This window comes from Rhagoletis pomonella, unplaced genomic scaffold (genome assembly GCF_013731165.1).
Source record: "Rhagoletis pomonella isolate Grant_MI unplaced genomic scaffold, Rhpom_1.0 Rhpom_scaffold_00008, whole genome shotgun sequence".
NCBI classification, from domain to species: Eukaryota; Metazoa; Arthropoda; class Insecta; order Diptera; family Tephritidae; genus Rhagoletis; species Rhagoletis pomonella.
The window spans coordinates 13,674,277-13,698,278 of record NW_023458562.1 but is presented as its reverse complement, the minus strand read 5'-3'; the positions used below and the strand labels follow the sequence as shown (position 1 = coordinate 13,698,278).

At 35.8% G+C, this 24,002-nt stretch overlaps 1 protein-coding gene across 4 annotated transcripts in view; it reads left to right on the top strand.

The window, feature by feature from the left end:
* The window catches only part of LOC118744221 (general transcriptional corepressor trfA), a 59,804-nt gene extending 37,587 nt beyond the window's left edge, over nucleotides 1–22,217 (top strand). For all 4 annotated transcript variants that reach the window (XM_036477090.1, XM_036477089.1, XM_036477091.1 and 1 more), the window contains exon 3: nucleotides 18,303–22,217. In XM_036477090.1, the coding sequence (XP_036332983.1) occupies nucleotides 18,320–19,963 (1,644 nt within the window). In that variant the 5' untranslated portion in view covers nucleotides 18,303–18,319 and the 3' untranslated portion in view covers nucleotides 19,964–22,217. The remainder of the gene's footprint in view (nucleotides 1–18,302) is intronic.
* Nucleotides 22,218–24,002: the final 1,785 nt, after the last annotated feature.

Genomic DNA, 24,002 nt, shown 5'->3' with positions numbered 1-24,002 from the left:
CAAAACGTTTTGGCCTAAAGAAAAAATAAACCATAAATTTAAATACTTTTTTCTTTTTCGAATATGTATATTGTAGCAAACAAACGTGAAAGGCTGTGTGTAAAAAAATGTATAATAAAACTGCTCGAATTGCTACAATGAATAGCGCACTCTGCGCGAAATAGTTGCATTACGCATAAACAAGAGAAATAGACAGTAAAAAAATAAAAATAAAAAACAAATAGACAGCTAAACCCAAAACATATCTAGGCTTTATATATATCGGTCTTTTAATTTAATACGTACTTCTTAAAAAAAATCATTAAAAGCCTCAAAAATTAATAAGTGGATAATAATTTTACCTAGCATTTTTAAGGAGTTGAGCCTCTAGTGTAAGATTCTAGCTTATGTCTTTAACAAAAGTTGAAACTTGGATAGGTAGGAGTCACTTTGATGTGAAAATCCTACGATTAAACTTCGGGTTCCGCCAGTATGTCCTGGCTATAGCCTTCGGCGTTCTCAGAGGGCATAAACAATTAAAAGTAGTAGCGAAGGTAGTTGGTTATTGGTCATTTCCAGGTAGTCTGAATTTCGTAAACGTCTGAGTGTCCTAATATTATTTTCGGAAAGACCCCAAACTCCGAAAAGTCCCAAAAAATCCCGAGAAATATAACTCGAATATCATAAAAGTCCTGAAAAAATTAAGTTAAGCCCCAATGTTCATAAAAAACCGAAAAGTAAAAAAAGTAAACTGTAGAAAATCTTTAAAAATTGCTGAAAACTACGAAGCATTTCATATTGTCGATCTTAAAAACAAAGTTTACTGATTAATTTCTGTAAGTTAATATTGGCTCATTTCTCTAAAGTAAAAGATATGTTCTTGTGTATGAGTTTAAAATAAATTTACTAAAAATCTGTCGTTTTAAGAAATTTTTTGAAAAATGAGCTAATTTTTGTATTACAAAAATACTCGAAACCCACTCGAATGATTTTCGTTGTGCTTCTTTTAATCAAAAATTTAAGCTACTTATATTCATATGTACTTTCGTTTGGAATTTGGGAGGTATTGGTTGATATCAGCCAAGTACATTTATATTTCCATTCATACTCACTAGGAGGCATCACTCTCCTTTAAACTAAAAATCGGTACTGTTTTTCCATCGGAAATCAAAAATTTATTATATTTTAAGACTTCCGCCAAACTTTCAGTAAAATTATTAGATTAACATGAGCTGGACCTATTCGAATGTATCGCCACAAATCGAGTTTTTTATAAATAAAATTATTAAAATTTTTTTTTTTTTTTTTTAAATCACTTCAGATGATAGAGGAGTTTAAGATTAAAAGAAGTGCATAAAAATGATTAAAAAAATTATCAACGGAATCAAAATAATGAGATTTTTTGAGGTTTTTTCAAATCCGTCTAGGTTAGGTAAAGCTTAATAATTTTTCCGAAATACTTTGGGGAAAGTCATAAAATATAATAACTTTCCGGTGGAAAACTGTATTTTTTTTTTGGGTGATGCACCTTAATATACATACATACATAAGTATATACATTCATTTCATAACTACCTGCACAGGAGCAGTGGGGCTGTTGATTGTAGATAAGACTAAGCCTAATACAAAGACAAAGGCTAAGAAAAAGACCAAGGCAAGGCAAGGGAATGCGAAGACAAATACTAAGACGAATAAAAACACCAAGACGAAGACGAAGTCGAATATGAAGATTTCGAAGTCGAGTACGAAGTCAAGTACCATTACCATTACTATCACCAATAACATTACTATTACCATTAACTTTACCATCATCATCACCATTACTAATAATATTGCCACTACCATTACTATTATTAATAATATTACAATTACCATTACCATTACTAACGCTATTACCATTTTTATTTTTATTTTTTTTCGTAGGAGAGGGAAATGCTTTATGCACTGGCCGGGGGCGCTAGTCTCTATACTACCTTCCCCGAGTGTGGGACTCCCACCGAAGCGTGTTGGGCTACCCACTAAAACCCAAACTCCCACCGCCCGCGCAAGAATCCCGCATCTGGCACCGCAATTCTGCATGTCTTCAGATGCAGGAGCGCGCTGTTAGAGCCTTGGGGCTGCTCTTTTGTAGGGGCGTTTCATTCGGGTGTCCTCAGTAGACAACCGTCCTCTCGTTTGCAGCGGAGTACGAATTTCACGTATCTCGCAACTGCTTCCCACTTTTCTGCGCTGGAGATCATTACCCCAACTATGTTGTTCGGAGTTATGTCTCCGTGTCTTTCTTCCAACATTCTGCGCGAAATCAAGAAGTGTTCGCAGTTGAAGAATGTGTGGTACACGTTATCTTCGACGTTTCCGCTATTACCATTACCTTAACCTTTACCATTATCATTACCATTACCGTTATGATTACCATTGCCATAACGTATGATGACGAATAATAATACCGCCACTTAAGGCATTATTAAGAATAAAAAATGTCTGCAATATAAAACGAATTAGAAATGAATCGAAGGAAGTTCTGCTTCCGTTGTTTGGCCCAGGTGCACTCTTTTTTTTTGACTATGCATTGAATGACAAATGGCGTTGGTCAAATCTTAACTCATAGAGGATACTGGCGATAGGAATATTTATTAGCTGATGGTACCTACATATGATTACAATTAATGTTGGTCTGCTGCTCTTTGGATAATTATTAATATGTTGTATTTGTAATGATTTATTGTGTTTCAGTTTTTAACTTGAATGTTCTCTTCACACGTATCACGTATTCTACGTTTATGTTTAGCGGCTGTGGTTCCGACACAACAAGAAGGCGCTGAACTGATACTTTTTTGTTTGAAATACTTTTTCTTCTGTTATGACTCATTGTTTTGATTAAATGCGCGTTTTCTAATTAATTCTCTTTTGTCTTCTTTTTCGCATATTATATAGTTTTTTTCCAACTGATTAATAATTTATTTTTACATTTATCAAATTTCTCACAGATAATGAGTATCGTTACGTTCCGACTTACCAATTGTTATACTATACAAGTACATACTCAGTACATATAATCATTAATCAAATGCTTCAAGTGACTGACTCATCAGAAACTCAACAACCAAGCTATTGCCCAAGTAAAGGCAGAAGGAGTTGATCCGAGAGATATTAAGTCATTTAGTGTTAAGCTTTTTGACGTTAGCACTTGTTTTAATTTTTTTGTTATCATTAATTTATGGCTGGCTGTATTTTTTTTAACATTTAAATAAACATTCATCAGCATTTAGTACCTTATAACTAATTAGTATGCATTCGTGCTGGGCCGTGAGAGTGTGTTTTCAAATTTTCGTTTTTATTTACTTCCATATTTTTTACGCTTACAAAGACGTCACGCGCTTAATTTTTTCCACATTTCACGCAAATTTATGTATGCGCTTAAATTAGAAAAAAATTGTGACTTTTTGCAAGTGAACGCGTGTTTTCCGCTTTGTGTTTCTGTACGCTAATAATTTAAGCATTTAATTAAAGAATATAAAGCATATTCAGAAATTTGCACTTTGTTGTGGTTTGCAAATTTGTGATTTTCTTATGCACTTTTGATTTTGTTCACAACAAATATTTTATTTTTTTATAATTAATTGGCACTTTTCAATACCTCACTGACATTCATTCAATGCAAGTATTTTTTCTGCTGTTAATGCACTGGTTGTTCACACAATTTCATACGCATTACCTGCCGCTCGACAGTAAAAAGTAAACACATCAGTATGTGTTGTTATTATTGGCGAATTTTATTGATAACTTAATACCCCTGCATACAATAAATACTTAAGTAAGTGAATACTTGTAAATGAATTGGTTTACCATGAACCGAAAAAATCAGTCATTCGTTTTACAAATGCGAGTCTCGATCAAATATCAAAACAAGATATGAATTCAAGTATTTACAGGCATTTGACTTTTTCAATACTCATTTGTTGGTTTATTACACTTGTTCTTTTTTTTTTTGTAAAGAAATACTCAGAAAAGGTGAACGAGATTAGTGGTAATTGATTGATGGCGATTTGTTATTATTGAAAGTTGGGAAATTTTCATAATTCTGTTGTGGAGTTCTACGAATCGTTGCGCTAAAATTGCATTTCTTAAAATCTTTAGATAAATATCTAAAAATACGAAAAGTTTCTAAAGCAATATGCACGCGATTTTTCGTATTGCATGTTACGCATTTTTGAGTCAGAATAGGCTTAAGGATTAAGATTACACAAACAAAAATTGTTTAAACAGAGGTCGAACTCGAAAAGCAGCAAAAATGATCTTCCTTTTTTCGTACGGGGCAATTCAGGCTAAGATAGTAAAAAGTCTTGCAAGGCAAATGAAAGACAGATGACAAGATATTTCGAAAGACTTTTTTTATTTTAGTATAAAAGTCTTTGAAAAAAACTCTAATTCACCACTCGTGGTGAAAAGCTATTTTGAGAGAAAGCAGCAAATTTGTTTTAAAAAGAATATATATATTTTTTAATTTCATAAAATTTTTATAAACTTATTAATTTTCTTTCTATTTTCAAAGTAAATATTTTTAATTTTTCAATTTTATTTTCTTATTGGTTTTAGATTTTATTGTTTAAAAAAAAAATATTTCTTTTATTACATTTAGTTTTTAGGATCATAATTAATTTTGGTTGTAATTTTATTGTTTCGTCTCTTTTTAGTTAAATTTTCTTTTACTTTTTAGAACTTCTTTTAAAATTAAAAGATATATATTTTTCCATTTCACTTAATTTTTCGGTGCTATTTTCTTCTTATTTAATACATTTTTTTTCTTTTTTCAATTTAGCTTGATTTAATTTTTCACTTTATTTGTTTAAAAGGAAAAATATATGCTTCTAAATTAATTTAAATTTCAAAATTATTTTTATTTATTTTTCCTTTTTATTTTAATTTTACTACTTTCATTTTTGAATTAAATTTTCTGTTGCTTATTAGTTTTTATTGTTTTAAAAAAAAAATATATATTTTCTTATTTAATTTAATTTTTATAAAAACTTATTGCTACGAGACGAACAGCATAACGCTAACACCTTATCGTTAGCAGATATTTCAATTGGTCGATTGTCGGTGCATCCTGTGAGTCCAATGCTATAAATAAGTCTGTCTGTTAAAATTTTTCTTGGTTTAGTTTAGTTGTCATGAGATCTATTAGAGCATAGTTCTTATACTTTTATATACTTTAAAGGACCTTATAATATAGAAACCACTATTCTACATAGCGCTGAGAAAAAAATTTCTCAAAAATTCCCGGGAGGAAGGAGGAGAACATGTCACAAACCTACAAATATTCAAGGACAACGGCCGTCTTAACTGACGGTTCCAGGCTAAATGATTCGTTTCACGATTAAGAGTGCCCACCTTGCAGTAAAAAAAAAACACTCGGTGGCTAAAAACATCTGCCTCTACTTGGCGACTTTTGACGATTTTCTCACACATCCAGGCTGATACTGAACATCTGAAATGAAAGTGCACCATATTCAAGGTACCTATCGAGTTCAGAAGACTTCTAAATCAGCTGGCCCTGCAACTAAGTAAATAAAAAGAACAAATAGAACTCTAACTCTAGCGGTGGTGTCACAAAAAGTTGCTCAGCCAAAGTGTGCCATCATGATATCTATGTATAGGACCACCCAACTAACTTTTGCTTTTAATTAAAGTTGTGCGTACTGCGAGCATTTTTTTTGCGCATAACTTGATGTTATCTGTTTTTTGTTTACTAAATCAAGTACAAAATGCTCACCACAATTTCAGTGTAAACAATTTAAAAGTGAATGGAAAAAATTTAGAACAACTTTGCAAAAGATCAACAATATGTCGAGCATAATTAAACAGCTATGAGGAGAGAGGTCAGTAAATAACGCGTTACACATACTTCAGCATAAATAAAAATAAAAAAAAAAATGAATAGAAAGTAAGATAACAATGATGGCACAATGGCAATAAATTCAGTAAACTTTAACAACAAAATCAAATTATCGGAACAACAACGGAATTCGCTGATAAAAAAATTACTGTCAACCGCGACTTCACTCACTTAAGCATACTTGATAAAAAAAAGTACAAGAAAACAATAGCTCAAAAAAGTAAAACTTAAACACAATAGAAATAGAAAACCATTCCCGGAGAATGGAATTAAAATTTAAGCACGTAAATTGATAGCAGTTAATGGAAAAATAGCGTACAATTACATCATCAATATTGAGTATGTATGTATGTATGTATGTATTTGAATGTGCTGTTGTGTAATGAAGCTTACTTTTAAATCACTTTATATACTCGTAGTAAAACTAAGTAGTAGATTATTTATTTTTATAGGAGCGAAGCCCCTCACTGAGGCTTCAGTTGATCTATTACAATGAAATTCTAATCCGTTTTAGATCACTATCACGAGGTCGCTGGTCGATGATCCATTCAGGAAAGTGAGTCTAGATAAGGCTGTTCTAGAAAGTAAAGTCTGCTTCCAATGTGTGATTAACCATGCCACATTATGTGTACTTCTAATTCCTTTCTTTTTCGAAAAATGAGTTACTGCTCAAATGTACTACCTCTCACGTTTGACAAGTACTTCAGCTCTACAAAGGCCAGTAAGAACGTCCTATAACCACGGAACTCAACAATTATCTTTTTACTTTTATTTAATTACTCCTTAAATAGCGGTTATTTCTGACTTTTATTTTATAAATCCAAAATAACAATTATTTTTTAATTTAAATAAATAATTGCAACAAACAGTTATTTTTGATTTTTAAATTAAATGTCTCAGATAACAGTCATCGAAGACTTTTTTTATAAAAGTCATAAATAAAAATCACTCACTGACCTTTATTTTTTAAATCATGTTTATAAAAGTCATTTGTTAAGTCGTGGTTTTGTTTCCCAACAGCTTCTTAATTGCAAAATATGTTAATGCTACACGTAGAGCTGCCACATGCTGCAAAGAAGATATGATTTCTGCGGTATTTTAGTTTTAGAGCGTCAGTCCGGGCTGATTCTGGGATACCAAAAAAGGCATACCAAATTGAAATTTTTATAGTAATATGTAAACCCTATTAAATTTAGAGATGAAATCAGCTGTTATCCTGCTATTACTGTTCAAAGTGCTTTGAGCCTTAGTAACTATATCATTTATATGATATTTTAATGAGTAAATATATTTGGTTTAAATTTTAAGTTTTATATGTTGAAAGTTTATTATTGAATAATAAAAAATTTTCTTTTTGATAACAAACAAATTCATTGAACCATAAATTGAACATCAAGAATTTAAACTATTATAAAAACATACACGTAAAATACCCTGCAGTAACTATCTCAGCTGCATATGGTAGTACCGATAAAGTCGTGGACAAAAGGAGCTGCCACTTGTCGTATTGTTTGCATTGCCCATTAATCTGATCAGCATGTTTTATTTGCGCCAAACGTCTGGCGTGCAGTCTCATTCCCAAAAAAATCACTAACTTTTGTTTTGTTGTCTGAAATCCGGTGCATGTCTTCAGATTTACTTCCAATGGTATATGCTTGTTTGTGAGGAAGATGACTTCCATTTTTCAGCCCTTAGTTGGAGACTACAAGCCTTTAAACACTCTTAAGTTCTGATCATGACTTGGTTCAGATTCCTGATAGCTGCTCCAGTGCTGCGCATGGTGATAACGGAGTGTGGATGCCCTATAGTGTCTCTATCATGTTGAACCAACTTGCCATGTTAAACGAGTTTTTTGACGTCTTAGGTTGCCAGTGAAACTATTCGCTTTAGGTGGCAGCTAGTTCATAGTGCTGCGGCTACGCTATTTATGACGCGTTTGGTTGGTCCTATTATTTATTATTTTCAGGTCTTAATCAATGCTGTTTGGATTAAAGTCCACTTGTTTGTTAATAGCTGACCTCAGCCGTGAATTCAATTATATTTCTTATAAATCCCTCGGTGAAGCATGCCTTACTTTTGCCTATCGTGGCGGTAAATTTTGGAGCTCTTTAATATTTCTGAGGGTACACTTGCACGTGCAGTTTTTTTTTGTAGTGATGAATAGCAATTCTTCAGCTATGGAAATGATTTGACAGCTTCCCGTTAACCCGCAAGTTCGGCATGGAAGGTGCTGCGATGGAATGATAGACGAAACGACTTTTGTACTTCTAGTTGTTATTTTTTGGCCGCGGAATTGTAGAACCGAACAAAGTCAGGGGATGCTGGAACGTCTTGTATCCATTGCCTAGAGTAGGACAATCAGACTACCACACCACCCCTCCATATAATAGTGTGCTCGTCGATTCTCTCGCTTGATCAGACCAGTAGCTATTTGACGCCCATATTTGTCTGCGCTGTCGTGTGCGATAAGGGAAAAATGTTGTTGAAGGAGCCCTCTTTGTCTATTAAGGCTATTAAGCTATAGTCCTGCCGTAAACTGCTGTTGTTGTCGACTTGTCCATCGCGTAAGCCAGCTGTGTTGTCAAAAGAATACCTACCTGATATACATTCATATAAATTTACTAGCCGCTCCATTAGTATTAATCGAAAAGATGATGAAGTTTTAGGTCTGAAAATAAAACAAAACATATTAAAAAATAAAATTAAATAAAAAATGTAACCTCCCCATGGTACCTACCGTCCAAAAATTCATCCTAACAGAAGTAAATGAAACCGGCTTACAAAATATTATGCATCCAGAAATGTGAAGATTTTTTTTTTTTTGTGGAAAACAAGTTGACAATCTCCGCGCCGTTATGCAGAGGCTGCAACACTACAAAGGCAAAACAACAGCCCAGAAAAGAGCGCCTGTTACACCCAAACAAGTTATGCACCGCAAAGATGCGGAAGTAGAACACCAGCGAGCGAGTGAGTGGTGAGTGAGCGAGCGCATACAGATTGCATTCGTAGAGGTGGGCTTGGCAGTATCAAGTTGCATGCCGGTGAACGCGTAATTAGAGTAACGGTTTGTTGGTAACAAGAACAATAAAATACATGTTTTAAAAGTTGCAGAAAGACAAGAGCAAAACAAGAATGAAAACAACGCAACGAAATCATCGCACGCGTCAAACACATAATTGGCCTTATTATTATCATCATTAGTGATGTAAAAGCATAATGACAAAAATTATAAATTAAACAAGAATTAATCAAACGCTTTAAAGCAATGCAAGCGCATAAAATTAAAAGAAGTAACGTGAACCTTGCATTATGCAAAAAAAAACTAATAGAAATAAACTTATTAACGCTACGTGCGGGAGTTATACAAAAAATAAACGAACTATTGCTTAAAAAACCAGCCAGATTTGCATTTCAATGGCATACATATTTTTTTGGCAATAAAAACTGTTACTCCATCTAACTATAGTCGAACATAACTGTATAATAAGTATGTATGTATGCATTTACAACCGCTCATGGCTGGCTGGCCATCCAACTCAACGTTAGATGCACATAAAATGTATTAAAAAGTATAGTATTTAGTAACAAAATTCATAGTCTTAAGCAATAATATATCTACTCTTGTGCGCATGCGCACGCGTCACCACCAGCAAAGCATTGCATTGTGCACCAGACGTCATGCAAATCACAGCTCAGCTGTTAGTCACAATATGCAGTCACTGATATGTTGTTCAACTCAACAAAGCCAGTCTCGCTTAGGCAAATGAAGCAACAAATTGTCAAATTGCTTGCAAACTTATCCAAAGCGTTTAAACGAGTGAATGGCTATGGTATAAATGACCAGTGGCTATTAGATAAATGCATGTACAAACATATGTATAGGTACACAAAAATGCATACTCACTCACTCATCTGTGCGCTCAGCTTAAGTTTCATGCCAGATGATATCTTAATGCGCAAAAGAAAAGCTGATGATGTGACCGTATACCTTTTACAGTTTAGAGAAAAAATAACAAACTGAATATTTGAAGTCTTAAACGTCGATGGGTGAAAACAGATTTATAAGTACTATGTATGTAGCTTTCATAGAAGTCAAACTGAGAGGCTATGCTTTAAAAATTATCTCGAAAATCTGATAGAACTGGCCAAATACTATACGTTACTACATACTAAAGATGATCTACTAAGAATCTACCAGGGATGTGTGGCTCCAAAAATGCAATATGTATTCTTCAATTTCTCTAGAAAATTGAAGATTCGCTTTACGTCACCACATTCCTTAAAAAATGTGCCAGCTATGAAGTGGTTGTTGTTGTTGTAGCGGCTACTCAGACCTGCTTCGATCGGCTTGTCCTTCAATGGTTGCCGTCAAGCTCATCTAACGGGATGCCGAGGAAGCGTTCAACTTCGATTGGGACAAGGGTGTTAGCTGAGTGGGATTTAGGTGGCATGTGAAGAGATTTCTCGAGTCGTGGGGTGTTTCTCTACATGCCGGACACTCGTTGGGTGTACATATTTGCATCTAATCTGCTCAGGTATGAGCTTAGCCTGCTGTAGTAGCCAAAGCGAAGTTAAGCTATTGTGGCGCAAGTCTCCCGAGGCAGACGACGCTCTGTCTTGTGCGCGGCATTCACAGCTCGAGAGTCGGTGTAAGTCGAGACCGCCTCCATGTGAATGCCGTCTATGGCATGTCGGTATGCTGTCGGGTCCAGACGTTGTGAATTTGAATTTCTGGGCTTCGTCCGTCAGTTCGTGCATTGGTGTGAGCTCTGCTGCAAGCAGGTGTCTGTTTTGGTGCCCGTATCTGTGACACCCTACTAGGAACCGTGTGCAGAGCATTGTGTTATGCTCCTTGATGGGGAGCATCTGAACCTCGTCATGTAGATGGTACTGTGGCGACATCAGAAGTCATACGGTGGCTGTCCGGAGTGCCGTGTTTTCGTAGGTCTGCAGGTTCATTTACTGCGCCCTGCTTGTCCCCGGCGACCACACGGGCCCTGCTTTTCCGCTTGTCCCTAAATAGTTGTTGTCACGCTCAAGTAATGCTAAGCCCAGGAAGTCTTCCACTCCGGGTTGGACCAGAGAGAGGGATAGGGGTGGTAACTGTGTTGGGTAAGAAGAGATTTTGTGTCATGCTCTCTCCATGCACTCTCCACATGCCGGACATACATTAAGTACCTCGGGGTCTAGTCTGCTCAGGCAAGAGTCTAGTCTGCGGCAGTAGTCAGACCGAAGTTGCGTTAATGTTATGGGGGTCGGCCGTGACAGTTGAAGTACTATCTCATCCACGGTCGGTGTTTGTGTTTCTAATACGGCAGTAACAGGTCAGTAGGTGACGTAGGTTGAGATAGACTCTCTGTGAATGCTGTTTATGGCCTGTGCGTACTGAGTCGGGTCCAGTGGTTGCTTTAGTTCGTAGATTTGGCTTCTGACGTGCCGTGGTGGAGGCTACGCTTCAAGTAGGATCTGTTACTCACGGGGTACTCACGCCTGTAGCACCTTATTAGGAACTGCTTACAAACCATAATTTTGCCTTACTTATTTGGAACATTTGGACTTCGCTATGAAGGCGATTTTCCATCGAAATCAGAGGGCATCCCGTAGCTGTCCGTGGTGCTGTATTTTGACAGATCTGTAGGTTCTTCTACTGCGTCCTACCAGTCTCCAGCGACCACACGAGTGCTGCAAAAACGTGTCTTGGTCTTGAGGCTCCATACAAACTGAAACTTGCAGTTGTGTACGCGGTCATACGCAAGTTCGTGCGTCATAAAGAACCTCTAAGAACCTTTAAACGGGAACCCAAATTAGGTTCAAATTATTCTGCTTAGTCATCTCTTGCAGAAACCGGCGGCAGTCCAACACAATTTTTGATATAATTTTAATAGAACTTACAGCATTGATAGCTGCCTGGCTATCAGTAAAGATAAACATCTCTTTACCTTTTAAATCAGTTCGAAGTTCATTTAAAGCCTCCATTATAGCAGAGGCCACAGACTGGAAGATACTTTAAACTAGTAGTACGGAAATTAACGGCTCAGGTTTCGCTTAACTGAAGTGCAGTTAGAGATACTGCTGATCTGCTGATCCACTAGATCTAGTGGTAGAATATCCCAAAAGTCATTTAAAGCAACATTTGTCGTTACGCTGCTGAAGCCCATCATACTAAGCCTACGTACTTTGCTGAATAGATTAATATTAGAAGCCTTATACAAGGCAGGCCACCATACTATAATTTCATAAAGGAGAATCGGTCTAACCACCGGGCTCAACCCTCAATTCTCACCAATGGCCTTCACTGGTCATCGCCGGGCTTAAGAAAGTTTTCTGTTTTTTTTTTATAGTTTCTAACCTACCAATAATATGTACATATATATCATGTAAGGTATAACGAATATTTAGACGTTTAAGTCACTCCACCTGTTGTCGCTTGCAAGACCGCTTCGCGCAATTAAATGCCAACATGCGGTGGAAATGTAAAAAACGTCTACAGGCGTAGTGTTGCCACACCTGTTGCAATCGGTTGGCAGCTGACAACATTTGCGATACATAAATAAGTACAAGCATTTGTATGAAAGCTTTTAAAGTATGCACATAGGTGTGCAGTGTGACTCTGAGGTATTTTTTTTTGTCTTGCACAAAGGCCGATCGCTACATACCGGCAAAGGCGATTTAATGCATTTTTATGTGTATACATATGCACTATGCATGTAAATATGTATGTTTGTATATCTATTCATTTGTTTGATTACTTTTTCCACAACACACAACTAACTTTACTTGCTGCAAACTATTCACCATTACATCGCATACACTTGGTGCGTGGAAAGGTCGTTTTCATCACTGCCACTTTTTCTTGCATTTATTTATTTATTTAGGTATTTTATGAGAGCGATTTCCAACAATTTCAGCAATTCCAACAAATACCTACAATGGCCACAATTGTGAATGCCAGCGCTTTACTTGCCGCAAGCCTACAACAAAATGAAGGATGCCCTTCTAACTAAATACATATGTACAAGTTGTTGTGTTGCTAATGTGTTGAAGTCGATTGTTGGCTTATTTGTTGCTGTTGTTTTTTTTATTGTTGCGCGAAAGTGTTAATGAATTGAATTTTGAAATATGTATTGCCAAGTTTACTTGGCTGCCATGCAGACTTGACTGACTTACGATCTTCTGATTACCTGCCAAGCGGAGCGGTCACTCAATAGGCGGCTGGCTAGAAAAGGTAAATGGGGCGCGTTGTTGTTGTTGTTGTTGTTACTGTTAATGAATTGCAATGTTTTCACTTTTGCGTTGCTTTAATTGTTGCAATTTTTGTTGTAATGTTGCTTGGTTTATTTTTTGTGTATGTATGTATTTATGTACCTTAGGGTGGTCCAAAATAAGTCAGTACCTACTATGAAACAATTGTTAAATAAATAATTGGGTATTATTATTGGGCATCTTTTGAAGAGAAACAGAGTTTTCCGTTCGAAAAATATTGATTGATAAGAATTCTGTACCATTTCTACGAAAAGTGTTTTTTCGCACATAAAATACATGGGAAATTTTTGTGCGGTTTGAGCGACCTCTAAATAATTTTTGATTTCAAAAAATAGGGGTATATTTTTTTCCGTATTGAATAATTCTAGGGGGTGGGAGCACAACGATTCCGACTTTACTTTTTCACATGCATTCTTGGAACACCCTAATGCACCTACATATGTGCGGTTATGTGTTTGTGTTGCGGCAATTTATATGCATATCAGATGTTTTTAATTACTAATGCGCATATCTGCAAGCCCATTTGTATATAAGTACAGTAAAAAGTTTAAAATGCTAAGCTCTCACCCTCTGGGATTTTTCTAATTGGAAAAAGAATACCCGTATGTTTTTGTTAAATGTTATGTGCCTCAAAGCACTTCAAGTTTGTTATTTGTCCCCATATCAAATACATGGAAAAATTCATTGGCTTTGAAGCAGTTCCAAATATATATTTTTTTTAAACGAAAAAAAAAAATTGGGCTATTCTTTTTTCATTTAGAAAAATACTAGGGGTGAGAGTTTAACATTTCAACCTTTTTTGACCACCCAAATGTACACTCATACATGTACTAAGTACAGTTGTATTAATGTGAATTCTCTTTAGATATTAAAATTTACAAAATACGGCCAAGCCGAATGATTGCATGCGATCTGACACGGTGCGTTAGATGCGTTTTACATATACATATATATGAATGTAAAATTTACATACGTGCGTACTCACATACGAGTATGTAAGCAGGTTGTTATACTAGGCCAAATTGTGCAACTCCAGTTGATTTGCTGTACGTGTTCATTACAAGTTTGAATTATTTATTGTTTTTTTTTGCCAGTTCATTGACGGAAGTTATTTTTAGATTTTTATGCGAATACAGAAAAAATTGGATTTTAGTAAACGCAAAAAAAGTTGCAATTTAGGAAAGTTTAATATACTTATTGCTGAACTCACTAAAGAGAGATGCCTGGAGGGCGCGAAATCGCGCGTTAAGAAGTCGCATCTATTCTCATATGCATAGGGACGCATAATCAGTTCTCGAACTCTCTCTAATGGTTATTACGGTGTTCGATTATTCGCTTCTTTTCCAAACCCGGATTTCGAGTTGTTCCCGATTTTGAAATTTAAAAAAAAATCGGATAAACCGGTATAAAGTCATGACCAAAAGTGACAATAAAACTACTAACAGTAAAGGTAGCTTTTATTTAGAAATGGGCAAAGCAAAAGAGGTTCAACGTTTTTTTTTAGATCAAAAGTAAAACAAATAAAAATCAGGGAAAAACTCACGTTTGGTTTTATTTTAAAAATTTATTGAATTTCTTCAATGTCGGCAGACAATGGCGAACATCAAGAAGTAGAACACAAACATTCATTTACTCAAAAAACCGATTGGTTTGATAAAAAATCCAAATAACCTCCTCCCGTTTTTGAAGTGGGCTAAAAAGTAATATGAAATCAGTCAGTTGTCCGAGTAAATCTTCAGTTCTATTTGCTAAAAAATTTGAATTGGTTTAAAATGTTTAACCACAAGTTCAAATATATACTTTACTGTTGAAAATAAAACTCTAAACCTTCCACTGTCATTAACTCATAATTTTGATTGATATGAGTTAGCTTTATCAAAGGTCAAACATAAACGCACATACATACTTATCAAAATTAAATGCACACCGTTTTACCGATAGCTTCTTGCCTTCCTCCTTTGTGTTAATCTTTTTTGTTCGCTTACTTCAATGCTAAATATTTGAAGGGTATTTGTTGACACAAAAATGGCTTAGCTGCACGCTGAAAAGCAGCAAGGTTAAAGATAAAAAATTACTGCAGTAGCCAAGAAAGTTGGCAATCATCGTTTAAAAATAAAGTAGAAAATACCGAAGTATGTTAATTTGTTGCTGTATTGCGTAATCTTGATAAGCGAGCTTTTCTGGCTATTTTTGACGCTATGTACTCATATCGAGCCCTAACCGCCAAAATAACGTAAGCGACATTTTTTTCAAAATTTTATTTTTGATGCAGAAATGTATCTAGATGCTCTAGGAATATTTCTGCATCAAAAAGAAAATTTTGAAAAAAATGTCGCTTACGTTATTTTTGCGGTTAGGGCTCGATATTTTGACTACGATAAATTTTGATAAATTCTTGGTAACATTTTAAGTTCTCAAAAAGAAAAAAAGAAAAAATAATTGATAAGTGAGTGAATGGGGTTAGATACGTGACTAACAAAGTTAACAAGGAACAGAAATTACTAAAATAATAGAATTCCAAAGAATTATGAACCTCAAGCATTCATGAGCACCCCAGAGGATAATTTCGATAGGCCTTCTTAAGTGAAGCCATTCTAAGAGGTCTACTCAAGAAGGGATAAAAAAAGAAAGGAGAAGGGAATGTAGAGTGACTCTCAAGAAGGTATTTCGAAAGGGCTTTTAACTCCTGAAATTATCTACTGGGACACGCCACAAATAAACTACTCTTTGCTCCAGTATTAGTATGAGTTATTCTGTGTAAATAATTTTATAAGTGTGTATGTAGTACGAGTTTCGATTGAATTTAATACTCGCACCATCGTCCAATGGAGGGCAATAACTTATTCAAATCGTTTTCTCTCCTTAAAACTCAGCAGATTTTTTCATTTGATTTGTCCTATTGTTTGGTTCCACTTTAGCGTTTTTTTGTTTTCATATTTTCTGCGCTCTGCTTTGATGCCAAGTGGTTTCACCGCAAAAGGAGGATAATGTGCTAAGTACATTAATGTTTTGTAAGTTCAGAAGGCGCAACAGTTGAGCGTAACCGTTAAAAAAGAATCAGTGATTAAGTGATTAGTGAGCAATATGCCTTCCGAACGGCTTGATTCATTAGGTGTCAAATACAACTGTAAAATTTACAAACAACATGTTGTCTCAAATTCTCAGAAAATATTACGATCACCAAACACGAAACTGTTGATCAGAAGTACGAAACGACGCGTTCAGAACAGTGTTGCCGTTTTAGTCCTTTGGTGGCTAAATTTGGCTACCAAATTCTTTTTTTGGCCACAAAAATTTGAAATTGCCCCTAGCCCTTCTTTTAGCCCTTTTCAAAATTTATTCATCATTGACATTAAAATTTTTTATATGATTTTCATGAATTTAACTCTTCGCTCATAAAGCGAACGCCTTTCCTTTAAGGCAAATAAACTGTTCATTGTGTCGCTAGCTTAAGTGGTGGAAAAAGTTTGTTTATCGGTTGCTTCTTTTACCTTTAAGTAACGCAGAAGTTGAAAGGACGTTTTCTATAATAAATTTCGTTAAAAATAAGCACAGAAATAAAATGAATTTTGCAATGTTCAACGCTTTATTAACTGTAAGATATGGCTTAAAAAATGTACAGAAATGTTGTCATGATTTTGATTTTACAGATGATATCGTCAGGTTAATGAGAAATGAACAAAATTGTAACGACGAAGAATCGCTTAGCGATGATAGTATTGATATAGATATAAATATTTAATGTGTTAAAAAATGTTTATAGATTAAATTATTTTACTATGAGTTCATTAAATGAATACTCTTTTGTTTGTTTGATACATACAGCGTCGGACAATAATAAAGCACCGACATTTTAATTCTTTGTAAATTATAACATAACATTTTAAAAATTTCTTTTACAAATGGATATTTTTCGAAGCATAGTTTGAAATTATTTAAGTTATTTAGTATTGTCCGACACTGTATATAGATATGATTCTAGTACTGATGTATTCTTAATGTGATCTCATTTTTTGTTTATGTAAGAAATTAATTTTTAAACTGTACATACATATGTATATGTATGTTTTTTACGTTTCTGGGCCGTTATCTTATCCATTAACTATTTAACTATACTTTAAAATAGGTAAGTTGGCGGCCCTTAATATGCTTTATGTGTTACACAACAAGTTTATTTGTTGAATAAAATATTAATTCTTTCCAGAGTTCATTGTTTTTCTATATCATTACTTATAGAAAATGTTTGCGTGTATACTTATATATTTATATGTAGGTAAAAAAATTTAGCTACCATTTTTAGCCACAACGATGATTTTTAGCTCTTTTTTAGCCCTTTTTTAGCCTGAATTTAGCTACCGCTAAAAATGTTTCGCGGCAACACTGGTTCTGAAGGTGCAATTGCAACAGTAACTGAGCTGCCACGCCTTCTGAACGTGTCTTTCTCATATCTCTGGTGAAAAAAAATTATTGGAAGCTTATGATCTTAGATGGTATGACCTTTTCTTTGCCAAAAACTTCTCTTGGAAAGTTTAAGAGATTACCTTAGCTGCGGTTGACGGACCTATGTATGTTTTGAGTAGAAGTCTATGCAGGGCCTCAACTAGAAGAAGCGCAAACATCTGTTGTTGATTCTTACCCCAGAAGGCTAGGTATCACCCTCAATAACCAATGCACCCTTGTACATTTCATAAGACTGGATATCCTCCTTGAAGAAGGGACCCCCTCGCGTCTGCATAATCCTGGTGACATACACAAGAATTCCATGTCGGCAAGCGGAGCTCCCTAGATTATACTTGGACAAATCATCTCAGTCATTTCTCATTTGCGATGGCAGCCTAATTGAATGAAAATCGTACTGAACGTAGACTTAACAGTGGTCAGAGGCTTTTAAGATTAACGAGAAAAGTTAAAAAGCAAATTTCGAAAAAACTGCGTCCCTTTTTTGTTATTTTCCCGTTTTGTTATTAAAAGTTAGTCTTAATCTCATTTCTACGTATTTTAGGAACTAAGAAAACCCTGGGTCGATTGGGGGTGGGAAATTATAATCTTCTAAAGATTTATTCACTTATTAGCTAGAAATTGGAAGACGCCTTTGTATTTATACTGTAAAATACACCAAAAAAATTAAAAAAGTTAATAATCTTCCTCTCGACTTTATTTTCAGAATACAACAAACCCACAATGTCTGACACTCTGAGCCGAATCAAGCTGCAATTGCGTCCAGTCAACGGCAGTGTACTCAATGGCAATGGTGGGAATGCCAGTGGTGACGACAAGGCACCCTCTTCACCAGCCACAAAATTGCTAATCAATCACGGCAAACCGAACTACACGATCCAACGTTCACCGAAGGCGCAACAAAATGGTGGCACAAATCCGTTAAATAACGAACTGCAGAATAACAATCGCAACAACTACTACCCCTACAAGAGTGCTGGCGTTAAGGGTACAACCGGCATTATTACGAATGGCAACATCAGCAAAGTATATGGCTCTACAAATAACAACAACAACATCAGCAGCAGCAGTAATAGCAGTCAAAATGGTGACGAAATTATCGTACAGAGTACTAAATTCAATGGCGTATTCAAGCCCGCCAACATACAGCAAGTGGAAAACAAAGATGAGGTCGACAATCAAGTTGTGTTGAGACATGTACCCAAGCCCGAAGCTGTGGTAGCGCCACAAAACGGCAACGAAGGAAATGTGCCTGAGTTTATACTACGTCAGCGTCGAATTCAAGAGCGTTTGGCTAAGGAGAACGTTTTGGACTTTGAAAATCGGCGCAGCGGTTACTTTACGCACGTTGTCATCTCGCCAACATCACCGAACCGTACTTCCTTGGTTGAGACGATGTCAAGTCCACCAATTGTGCCATCTTTGGAAATTCCACCGCCAGCTAAAGAGGTGAGAGAAGCGTCTATTGTTGAAGAAAGCAGTGTTGAAGTGAGCGCGGCCAATGGTGAGTTAGAAACGCCTGAGCAGGCTGCAGCGGTGGAAACTAGGAGACATGTTGAGGAGGAGGAAGTGGCTAAAGCGATTGAAGAGGTTAACAAAGCCGTCGCTGGTGAAGTAGATGATGAGAAAGTGGATGCGGCAGATGATGAAGCGTCGATTGAGAGCGAGAAAGTAGCGGAAGTCGCAAGGGACGAACAATTAGAAGAGCATACGATTGCCGCAGAAAAGAAGCAAGAGCACAAAGCAGACGAAACTAAAGTCGAAGAAGCACACACACCTGTTGTTTCGGTGGTCGTCACAAGTGCTCCCTTAGCGGAAGCAGAAGTGGCACACGTAGTAGAAAAAGAGACAGCAGCCGCTGAGCAAATAACTGAGCCTACAGCTGAGCATGTGTCGAAACCAGAGGCAGCGATCGCACAAGTGGAAGTGTCGGAAACGGCGGCCGAGCCACCAAAGCCAGTCGAGCGCCAGCAGCCTGCGGCTGACGAACAAGCCAAGCATAACGGACATGACGCCGCTGAAGAGGTGCCTACAACTAACGGAGATACCGATGAAACAGTAACCATTTACCATACGAATGGTGTGGTGGATAATGGTATATCCAATGGACATGCGGCACCCAGTCTGCCCACACCCGATCCCAGTGGTGCTCTGGGTGTTAACTACGAACCAAAGACGGTAGTTTCCTTCTCGAAGGATTTAGGAGAGCCAAATAAATATCCCGATACTGTGAAGGTGGTGAAGACGGCAGAGGATAAGGCGGTGGATGCGGCGAGCGATGAACTAAAAGAGTTAGCCAAGCTGAAATTCGATATTAAAGCTGATGATAAAGATGTGCAGGTGACGCCAGTTTTGCGGACAGAGTAGGGCAGTGAATATGGATATGCTACAAAGAAGGGGTTTAAAAATTAGACAAAGGAGACCCATACTACGTAGCGGGAATGGGGATTGGCAAATGAAGAATGTGTACTAAGTGGGAGCAAAGTAGACAGAAGGGATATTTTAATAGCTTATACTACGAGTAATACAGTGCATTAAGAGCGCCGAAAAGTAAGCAAACAGTCTGCAGCGATCCAAGAGGGTACTTTGACGGTATTAGCAAATTTTTTCCAAGCGTGGGATTAGTGCATTATAGCCATAAGTGACGACAGTTTATTGAAGCGCACTGCTCGTTATTAAATATATATTGTAATTATTATTTGTCTGCACTCGTGTGTATGCAAACTATATTGTTTAAATTGTAAAATTATGTAATTTTGTTTTGTTTATATTTTAAGTCAAAAAGTTGCCAAATTCACTTATTCATTATTGTACAATAAAATAATTTATAAAAAGTTCGTTAGTCGTTTTAGCAAGCAGCGTAGGGACGAGTGAAAATGGGACATTATATTTTTTTTGTTGCTAAAACGTTTTGGCGTTGCAAATTTTAGCACTAAAGCATCCTAAAGCACCACTATCTAAATTTAAAGCTTAAGTTGCATGTAAACGAAAGTAATTTTAAAATGGAACACATATTAATGCAAAGAAAAACAATTGATGGCAATGTTGGCTAAATTTTGTTTAAGGAACAAATGGAAATGAAACAGGATCGCTTAGTAATGAAAATACCTTTTTAGCGGTAATAATTGATTCTAGTATGCAATATTTTAATTTTTTGCGCGTTCATTTAAATTATCTTAAGGAACAGAGTAGAATTGGAGCAAGCAAGCAAAAAATGAAAACAATTGAGTTAAGTATTCGAATTTTGATTGAAAATACAGAGCCTGAAGTTTCCTTGTGCTCTCAAATTATGGAAATTCAAAAAGAAACGAAATGGAAATGAGACAGAAAAACAAAAATTTAGTTTGTATTATAATAGTCAGATGAGAGCAAGTATTTAGCTTGAAAAGGCTATTAGTGGAAAACCATTATGGGTGAAAAATTTGTTTGAGGAACAAATGAAAATAAAACAAAAATTAAAATAAACGGTATTTCTTGGCTGAACAAAAGTTGATAGAGTTATTTGGCCGTTCATTAAACTATCTACGTAAGTTTGTGTTACCTTTGGAACCGAATGGAACTGGAACAAGTGCAACTAAAATTGCAACATTTAGGTTCATTTTTATATTTTTGTTTGAAGGAGCACATCTTTAAATCCCTTCAAGCTCTTAAGTGATGGACATTCAGGATGAAACGAATGGAAATGGAACATAATGGAGTTTCATTTATAATAGTCAATTGAAAGACGACAGGCACTGAGCTCGCAAAGGCTTTTAGTGGAAAAATGTATGGGCTAAGAAATTTGTTAAGGAACAAATGGCAACGAAACAGGGATGCTTAGGAATGAAACAAAATTTAAATAAATGGTTTTTTCGCGTGAGTAATTGCTACCAGAATACAAATCATAATTTTTTTGTGGAGTTATATAAAATAATACCTTGAAGAAACGCATGGAATTGGAACAACCATGCCTGAAGGTTGCTTAGGAATAAAACGAAACAGAAATAAATGTTGTTTTTTGTGACAATAATTGCTGCCAGAATACAAATCATAAAAATTTGGGAATTATTTCAAATGATTCCTTTAAGAACCGACTAGAATCCGAAGAAGCATGCCTTATTCAGTTGAAACAGTTGAGAGACCACATTCGATCTTGATTAAAATGCAGATTGCGTAGGCTTTCAAGTTCTCAAGTTTTATTAGTTCAAAAAGAAACAATTGGGAACAGAATAGAGAAAAAAGTCGTATACGAGACGGCAAATACATAGTTTGAAATGACTTTAAGTGGAAAAAAGAGCCAAGACGTTGGGAAATGGAACAATAATTATTAGCAAAATCGTTTCAACGTATTAAAACATTGGTGTTCCGAATAAAAAACTCTTTTAAGATAATATATATATGTGTGCATTAAAATCTTCTGTTATTTAAATATATTGTTTCAACTCCATTACTTAAAATGGAATTCAATAAACAAACTGAAACGATTGTAATGAAACCGATTTTCTGCAATGTACTGCATTAAGTGACTTAAATGAGTGAAATTGGAAGACAAGTAAAATAATAATCTACTTGCTGAAATTTAGAAGCGTCAATTTGGACTTCTGAAACAATTGAAAATGGAACGCAAATTTTGAAAAAAAAACAAAACATGCAACATTTTGGTGCTTGGTTGCTGAGATAATATTTAATTAAGAGAAGAAATATGCAAACGCAACGAATGGAAATGAAACAGTGGAACGATTGGAAATGAAACCTAAATTATGAAGAACAGGACGTATTAGTATTTGTTTTTGTTACTGAATCATTATATTATTGAAAACATAAAATAAGCAAATGGCGCGGCACGATTGAAAATGAAACACTACTTTCCAGTAGGTGTGGAAATTAATTAAACTTTGTTTTAATATGCAAAGAGGAACCAACAAGAGGTGAAAAAATGTTGGGAAATGAACGATGTATCAAACAGAACAGTAATTATGGAAAAATGCACATAATATGCAGACTTTCCGTTCTAAAGAATTTATGCTATAAATTTATAAATTTTAGATGGAAACGAATGAAAATGAAACAACTAAATTAATTAATTAAATGAAATACCTATGCAATTGCCCAAAGCAATATTTTTTGTACCAATTTCATTACGTTCCTACGCTTTTATTTATGCACATAATTACTATTATTTCCAAAAAATTATGTACTAACGGGTGATTTTTTTGAGGTTAGGATTTTCATGCATTAGTATTTGACAGATCACGTGGGATTTCAGACATGGTGTCAAAGAGAAAGATGCTCAGTATGCTTTGACATTTCATCATGAATTGACTTACTAACGAGCAACGCTTGCAAATCATTGAATTTTATTACCAAAATCAGTGTTCGGTTCGAAATGTGTTTCGCGCTTTACGTCCGATTTATGGTCTACATAATCGACCAAGTGAGCAAACAATTAATGCGATTGTGACCAAGTTTCGCACTCAGTTTACTTTATTGGACATTGAACCAACCACACGAATGCGTACAGTGCGTACAGAAGAGAATATTGCGTCTGTTTCTGAGAGTGTTGCTGAAGACCGTGAAATGTCGATTCGTCGCCGTTCGCAGCAATTGGGTTTGTGTTATTCGACCACATGGAAGATTTTACGCAAAGATCTTGGTGTAAAACCGTATAAAATACAGCTCGTGCAAGAACTGAAGCCGAACGATCTGCCACAACGTCGAATTTTCAGTGAATGGGCCCTAGAAAAGTTGGCAGAAAATCCGCTTTTTTATCGACAAATTTTGTTCAGCGATGAGGCTCATTTCTGGTTGAATGGCTTCGTAAATAAGCAAAATTGCCGCATTTGGAGTGAAGAGCAACCAGAAGCCGTTCAAGAACTGCCCATGCATCCCGAAAAATGCACTGTTTGGTGTGGTTTGTACGCTGGTGGAATCATTGGACCGTATTTTTTCAAAGATGCTGTTGGACGCAACGTTACGGTGAATGGCGATCGCTATCGTTCGATGCTAACAAACTTTTTGTTGCCAAAAATGGAAGAACTGAACTTGGTTGACATGTGGTTTCAACAAGATGGCGCTACATGCCACACAGCTCGCGATTCTATGGCCATTTTGAGGGAAAACTTCGGAGAACAATTCATCTCAAGAAATGGACCGGTAAGTTGGCCACCAAGATCATGCGATTTGACGCCTTTAGACTATTTTTTGTGGGGCTACGTCAAGTCTAAAGTCTACAGAAATAAGCCAGCAACTATTCCAGCTTTGGAAGACAACATTTCCGAAGAAATTCGGGCTATTCCGGCCGAAATGCTCGAAAAAGTTGCCCAAAATTGGACTTTCCGAATGGACCACCTAAGACGCAGCCGCGGTCAACATTTAAATGAAATTATCTTCAAAAAGTAAATGTCATGGACCAATCTAACGTTTCAAA